This window comes from Ptychodera flava, chromosome 21, assembly GCF_041260155.1.
Source record: "Ptychodera flava strain L36383 chromosome 21, AS_Pfla_20210202, whole genome shotgun sequence".
Lineage (NCBI taxonomy): Eukaryota > Metazoa > Hemichordata > Enteropneusta > Ptychoderidae > Ptychodera > Ptychodera flava.
In genome coordinates, this window is record NC_091948.1 from 10,636,283 (window position 1) to 10,644,506 (window position 8,224).

General features: G+C 39.6%; 1 protein-coding gene across 1 annotated transcript; it reads right to left on the minus strand.

Moving 5' to 3' along the window:
* Window positions 1-365: 365 nt before the first annotated feature.
* LOC139121385 (gustatory receptor for sugar taste 64e-like) lies at window positions 366-7,048 on the minus strand. The gene is made up of 5 exons (XM_070686213.1): window positions 6,907-7,048; window positions 4,233-5,742; window positions 3,389-3,457; window positions 1,904-1,993; window positions 366-1,008 (listed from the first exon to the last, which is right to left on the minus strand). The coding sequence occupies exons 2-5, from the start codon at window positions 5,697-5,699 to the stop codon at window positions 958-960; spliced, it is 1,677 nt and encodes a 558-aa protein (XP_070542314.1). The 5' UTR covers window positions 5,700-5,742; window positions 6,907-7,048; the 3' UTR covers window positions 366-957.
* Between the last annotated feature and the right edge of the window lie 1,176 nt (window positions 7,049-8,224).

An 8,224-nucleotide genomic window follows, 5' to 3' on the forward strand; every position in this document is an offset into this window, starting at 1 on the left:
AGCAGACACAATCATGCAGACTGTGAAGAAACAACTCAGACAAAAAACATGAGTGTCGTCGTTTCATTTATCATTTCATTTTCATTCATCATCAAAGCGATTGCTAGATTTTTCAACATGATTAGTTCAATTGGCCCACAAGTACAAGTAAAGAATTCAACGATTTAACCAATGCATAATGCGAGTAAAGTCTTATAGAACATCGTTCCAGAACATCATATCACAAATGTTTATTTCTTGAAAATCCAATTGCAAGATTTTGTTCCAATAAGAAAAGTTCACACTTGCATACATGGCATACTATAAAACTGTGTGTGAGAGAGAGAGAGAGAGAGAGAGAAAACATAGGGAGATAGGGAAAGAAGTCACATGACATAGTCTTTATTTCTACGTATTAGGTTCTCATTTGAACAAAAAATGTCGACAAATAAAAATGTCAAATCGTCAAAATCAATGTCCATGGAATTTATAAAATCGCATATAGAACGTAACAGAATGATCAATATTAATTATAACAACAAAAATATATATGCCAGTTTACTTATCTTATATCATCGCATTACTATCAAAATATCTATCAAACTTCAAGTAGTGCCACAGCCTGTATATGGAACTGCGTCAGAGTCGCTATCTAATCCGTTCGATGTCATTTTAAGAGATATTGCTCATCAAGGACAGATATTTTTGACTCAAATTTTTACAATTCTTTTCTGATCTATCACATGTGAAGGCTCATTTTAAAGCTCGGTGAGAAAAAATTCATCGTCTTCGAAAATCGAAAATTTATTTCCCTCCATTCCATTTTCATTCATAAAATTACGATAAGTTCATTAAAATACACGTTATATGATGATCATTGGTATAAAATCGACGATAATGAACATTTTGACCAGTCTATGTCAACCGAATTGTCGATATGTATACCATTTTAATATCACGCCTCTTCAAGTACCCAGGCTAGTCAAATTCCGCCAGTAGAGCGAAATATGTAACTCCTAGCCCGGCAATCTGTAAAACAATAATGTATGAAGTTAACACTCATTGTACTCGGTGTGAACAACTTTTTCCATGAAACACAAAGGTGGAAAACCAACAGCACAGCTGTAGGTATAACCAGTAAGACTTATTTTCCTAATTGACCAACCTAACAAGGCTACGTTTGAATCATGCACAAAACACCTTCAGAACTCAACAATACATTGCAAAGGGAAAAACAGACAAAAGAAAAAGTGATTATTAAAATAACAAGGAACAAGCGACCAGCGAACAAGCCTGTGTTATTCCCAAGACAGAGAATGTCAGCATCAAAACACCTAGCTGAGAGCGTGAGTCATGTCTGTTTACGCTCTATGAATCACGTACTCATGGCTATGGTATATCCATGTATGGCGGTATCGGAGTCTACAATGTACTTTGAATCAATGTGTAAGTAGACAGCGTTGTGCCTGTTGAAAACTTTATTCGGTAGCTCTGTTAACGTACTTATCTTTCAAGACGTAAAAAATTCTCTGCAGTTAAATCATTCCCTCTCGATTCTCGTACAGTAACGAAACGATGGCGTTGTGCCTCCATAGTCGATAATTCCGACGCAAATCCTGTCGCTAATGTCCGCAATTCAAATAATCCTCGTGCATTCGTGATTCTGCACGTGAAAAGTGATCACGAGGCAGAGCCTAGAGAGCCGCTATCCTCGAAAACTGAATATAGCTTTAATTCGTCGGATAGCTTGCTGCTCCATTGCGCAGATCAGCTCCCATTCACCGTGCTCTGATGATGAACTCCTACTACTGATGACTTGCCCTCACCAAGGTAAAATATCGTTTCATAGATGAATAACAGATGTGCAGGATAAGCTGCACGTCTAAACCTTCTCCTGCATGGTTAACAAAGAGCTATAACTTACCGTCAGTATAAAGGGCTTTGTGAGAGTGACCAGATCAAATATCGTGTAACCAACGGCAGTTCCATTTAATCTTGAAGTGAACATTTTCATCTTCAAAGGAGAGAAATATCATTTTGTTATTTAATCAAATACTATCTATAAAGCCAATTTTGACTTGTTGGGCAATTATCGAGCTGTTTTTTACGATGGTAATCGGTAGTACAATGAAAGCGGGTGGGGAGCAATTAACAACAATGCTGTTTGCTTTTTCTTAGAAATACTGTACAGCGTTAGGGGGTAGATTGGCACATGATTCAGACTTGCGTTTATCAGTTTAATATGTAATATCTCTGACATAGTTCGCTTTTTTGGGAATGTAGACTTACTTAAGTGTATTGATTTATGAGGTTGACAAATCGGTCAAACTTGTTGATTGAGATACTGGGTATACTTAATAAAAAGAGAACCTTATGTTTGTGTCCAGTCAATAAACGAATAATCTGCATATAATTAGCGCTAACACCTGGTAGGACACCGACAAGCGGTTGGCAACTGCCACCGTTACTGTAAATACGGCTACTATACTGTTTTCTTCGTTTGCCCCTCGCGTTCTGACTGAGTGATTTAGCAGCTAATACTACGCGTCCACTGAACATGTTCTGACTTTGCCAGCTGTTGCCCTAAGTCTGTAGGCCACAGCTGATTTGCATCTACAAATAATAGTTTCAAGGAGCTGTCACGAGACGACAGTCACTTGTCTACACTTCTGTCGATACGATGGCATACAGAATCATAAACGTGGACTGTAAAATAACGGACTGTCGCTGTGAGTAACCCTACATCACCAAATATGTCCTGATTATTTGTCATATTTGTATTGTATCTTTGCTCACAGGATATCGCTCGCACGACCGTTGATTGGTGGATACAGACCTTTTTATATACACAAAGTAGTTTGTCGGCTGGCTCTATACCAGCTACATGTATGCACTCTGGCCTGGCCCTAACGACTTCCATAGCTTACAGGCGAAATATTGTCTGTGTCAACTCACCTGCACTCTTTCCACATTGCGTCATCGCTAATTTGCGTACCATAGGTCTAACACTACTTGAACTATTTGTATATTTTTGTGTTTCTTATTTTATCCCCTCCCAAAATGCTCATGTCTGCCTGTCTCTTCGATTGCCTTACAAAGATCTCGATATTTCTGTCACATCTATCCTAGTGAATATTGCAACGATTCATTAATCATATTTCATAAGTGAATGGGTGCCTGTCAGTCCCTGCAGACCGGTAAAGCTTACTTCAAAGCTGGAATTCATCGCACGTTCCAGTGTAATGTGTTTATGTAAGTACGTCTGGAGCATCAAATATTTCTAGTCACCTGGCCTCCGCCAACAGCATTTCCTACTAGCGTTATAACGTGGCAAGACTCGTGATATGAGGTAAGTACCAAAGACCTATACCTCATATAAAATTTCTGATGATGCAAAATATTTTCTTACCACCAGAAGTTCTTCATCTGTAGCGTTCTTCACGATGATATTGAATGTCTTGTTCTGGGGAGCGTGAGCCTGAAACAATGCATCAAACACGTTGATCAGTGGTCAGATGTCACAAAAAAGTCAACATATGTATCATCAGAATGACAATTATGTTTTCAGCTCAATATCCCTCAACATATACTTCTAGATCATTTCCTTGCAAAGTGCTGACAACAAGTCGATCTTCCTATCTCTTAAATTTCACGAGTTTATGTCAGTTTCGACCCAAAACGATGACATGGTGGATGGCATCTATTGAGATTAAACAACATTTTGGTTTTCAGATTTTTTCCTCAGCTAATGACAATCAGTACCAACCAAATGAAAACATAGACATTCTAAACGAAAACCCCGAGAACGACAGTGTAATGGATGTAAAAACAGGCTGAGAAGATTTGCAGGCGAGTGAAAAGTTCAGAATGACAGGTAGACTTAATCTTAGTTTGTGATTTCAGACATTTCTCGTTCCTTTGCGATCGTTTGCTTGTCAATATTTGAGCGGGAAAGGCGATACGAGTCGAACCTTGCTGGATCGCATACACCCCTAGTGCGCAAACTCCATTTTGAATCCACCAATTGAATATAATTACCAGTGACATTTGCGCATGCCCTATCAATCTCAAATAGTATTGTATGAAATACAAAAATATGCGGGAGATGATATTTACGATTACGTGTTTTATTACCTCCAAGTTCACCTGAGCCACGTCTAAATGACAGACGGACAGAAAGAAATCGACGTGAACAGATAGAAGAATAAGTGAGTGCCAAGAAAGCCTTTAAAGTTTCTAAAAATAATTCTTACTCTAGTGTTAACAACAGCAGCAATCCATGACACCACCGGTACGTTGATGAAAATTGATATCAGCCAAATAGAATACATGAGTTGAGCTGCAATAGTGTCGTTATGGGTATTCGAGATGATGAGCTGATAGAGCAGGAAGCAGGCCAAGGGCAACATGGTGGAATAGGCCACAGCGTTGGTGTAGGTTAACAAGCCGTGGTTGGAATTGCTGACGGCAACGCAAAGTTCTTGGTGTTGGTAGCGGAGTTTTTCAAAATTCTCCGGGAGTCCGCCGCCGTTCTGGCAGGCGCGGATGATAGCTCTGTCCAAGCGTTTGTCGAACTTTTCGAATTGTGTGCGGAGAACGAGGCAGACGAGGACGTAGAAACAGATAGGGAAGACCCAAGAAGCGCATTCATAGACGTCAATGATGAGGATGAATGTCTGCATTCCGATACTGTCCGGAAACGGGGCAACAAAGACAGCCGTGGAGTTTGTAATCGATTCGATGGGTCCAAATACACCGAACGCCCTGTACACTAAATGGAAACAAATGAAGAGCAATCCGCAGCCGGTGAATATGACAGACCTTCGACGAACGTACGTCAAATCGACCTTGTTATCGGCACTGCTCTGCACGCGATCCTCCCAGTGGTGAAAGAACCGAGGGAGTCTATTTGATACACTTGTCCCGTAAAACATCAGGGATATGTTAGCGGCACACTGCAGTGTAAAGGCGGCATACGTGACTTTAAAGAACAGGAAATCTTCCCTCATAGACTGCGGTGGACCAGTCAAAAACGATGGTATGTAACGGAGAAAATTTACCCACAATACAATAATGACTAAAATGCTGTAGGCGCGAAAACTCAACAACTTTTTCCACAGAGTCTTTTCGCTGCTTGTATTATTTCGCAGAAACTGCGGCTCGATTGAATCGCAATGCCAAATGCCGAATAATTTCATGACAAGAACCATGGGTTTCATCGCTTCATAAAAGCTCAACTTGTCCGGAACTTCGTAACCCATCAACTCCACATCTTTTCCATCACCGATCCCTGACGTAGAGGCTGTATTTTCATCTTCCACTGTATCCTCAACAGATTCAATTGTATCATCAATCGTTTTCACATTTCCACCATATTCCACCCTCGGCCCTTCTGTACTTGCAGTGGGTGTCTGTGCATCAATCCCATCGTCATCACGTGATTCGCAAGCCTCATTATCAACATGCGTGTTCACTCTTCCTGGAATATTTTCCTCGATGTTTTCGTCTTCCTTTTTGATAAGTTTCTTTTTACGTCTCCTTGACACTGCTATTTCACCGACTTCGTCATTTTCGATTGGTTTCAGCTGAAGGCGACGACCTCGGGGCATGCGCATTAGGGTTTCTGTGTCTGTCATTTTTGTTTGATTTTCTTGCGTTTGCAGAGTGTGCTCGGCCTCATTTTGGTGTACACTTCCACTGCCGTTTTCAGAATGAGACATTTTGAACCTCAGCCTTATCCAGGTTGACCTTGGGAATGATGAGCTAAATAGGAGAAACGTAAGATAAGACAATATATCAGGACAAAAGCAGTAGAGTGGGTACAGTCATGAGAGATTTGATGATTCGGTTTTTCATCCATCTTGTATACAACGTAACACAGGATTTTTACCTTGAATTCAATAAATCATGTTTGATAAGATGGACAGAAAATGGACTCTAACAAACAAGATACTACTTTTGACTATTTCAACATAAAACTTAAGGTTTGCATCTTGACTCGTCTGTCGTACCTGGCATGGCTCTGCGGCAACAGAATGACACAACCCACCCTTTCTGTGTTCCCAAGATAATGCTAACACATTCTTTTCGCAAGCTTCCTATAGTCCAACATTGTAATCATAGGCTTTGCCCCGAAGCTGTTCTGAAAGCACAGAATGACTGAAACCTTGTTTGCAAAGTTGCTCCGGGGTTTCGTTCAACTTACTGCCATTGTAAGTCGTGTCAATGTGACCATTGCGTATTCTATTGTCTCCATTCTGTCTCTGATTCAGGGTCTTCAAGGTAATTTTTCTGGCTTGATTATGACTACGATGAAAATGAATTTTCATCGTTATGAGAACGGCGGGAATGCTTATGAATGGTCAAAGGCTGGAAAGGTGTCTCTAAACTGACACCCCCTTTTTAAAAACAATCTTTATATAATGTGAGAAGACAGGAAACATGGGAAAGACGATTAACGACGTGTCTCTTGTTTCAAATTCTAGTTCTAAATAAGACTAACAACAAAAACAGCTAAAGTCAAGGAATCTCACATTGTCATGGCAACTATGATAAAATGTTTAAAGAATTGTATTTGATGGGGCAGTGTAAGTAACGAAGCAGTATATTAAAGCAAGTGTTCACCTTGACAACGTATACAGAGTTGACACACACTGTCATGATGCTCAAACTATGAAGTTTTTCTACTGCAGGTTAAAACGTAGTCCCTGTGGTGGAGGGACTTTGGTTGATACATGAGTATCTCAGGGTCATCACATGCAGCTCAAGAAATGATGGTGGACACAGTAGTGTTAAAGTCTCGACCAACGACTTCAAACTGACTAGAGGAATCGATGTGGAACATTTCGGACGAGTTGGTCGAGCAGACAAGGCGTGAAGTGCAAATGTGTGACGTACAATGAAAGCATAGAAAACTAATACACTTACTTGAGTAGATACTTGCCACAGTTCGTGGAAAGTTACAGAGAAAATAAATGACTACTGGGTTGTAAGCAGAAACTCTTGTTTGTTTGTTCTGTTACTTGCAATAGACATTCATCAAGAATGTTCAAACATCTTCCATTGTAGAACAAACAAAGGACGGCATGGAACTGATCAGTACGTAACATTCCTATTGTTTTCAGTCACGTGACCAGTCGACATGTGGCGATGTTTGGCACTGTGTGCGATGCTGCCTCGCTCGTACAGTGTAAAACGGTCAGGCCCGTCAAATAGCGGGACAGTACGAAAGCGTGATTTTCTCTACCAGTATTGACAAAGTTTGAGGTATTTCGATTTCCCATTTGATCAGCACGGCCATCTCTTTCTGTCAGAGCACAAAGCAGTAGTTAGAAACTTTACAGTGATCACGTCACGCGTCAGATTCGAAGACAAGGTTACTTCAACTCAGCCTGACAAACTTCTTCATAATTTTTGTTCCCTTGAAGCAACTGTAAAGTTCTTAAAAGCGCATGGAGACCATATACGTTTTCTATTCAGTTGAAGACGATTGTCCGTCGAGAATGAAAGTTACTCATGAGGACCATAGAACCTATAGAGAAGGGTCTATGTTAGGACTGATGAAGTGATGAGAAGGTCATGTTGATTTTCCATTATCTAAATACTTAGAGATGCTTTCTTTCATCCTGTCAAGTGGCCACTTGAGATTTTCACGCTTGTCGCAGTTGTACGAACTATCGATCGCCCTTTCATCAGATAATTGTAAGCTTTTACTAATAGAGGATTTCACTGCAACATGTATTAGGGCTCTGCAGAATGTTATAATAGTGACGTGAGAAGATACCTCAATCAGATCATTATGGTGACATTTTGGTGTATGGTGTAATGAAGAGGGCACAAAAGCAGATTTACAAAACTTGGTTTGAGATAAAAACCAAACGTTAATCTGTTTATTTTACCATTCGCTGTAAGCTCTTTCAATATATTGGGAATAACTGATGTATCACTGCTTATTGACACGGTGTTGTATAAATTATTTTCTTTACATCAATATAAATATTTCGACAATCATCACACAATGCGAAAGAAAACGTAGTTAGTTTCCACAGACCTTTTATAATAAAATTCGCTTTAAGCTCTTTCAGTTTATTTGGAACAACTGATGTATTTGTTATTGTTTATTAACAAGGTGTTATACACATTGCTGTCTTTAAAATCAATATAAATGTTTCGATATTAATCATACAATGAGAAAGAAAACGAACTTTTTTAGTTTCAATATCTTTTTTATTATAAAAGATAATAC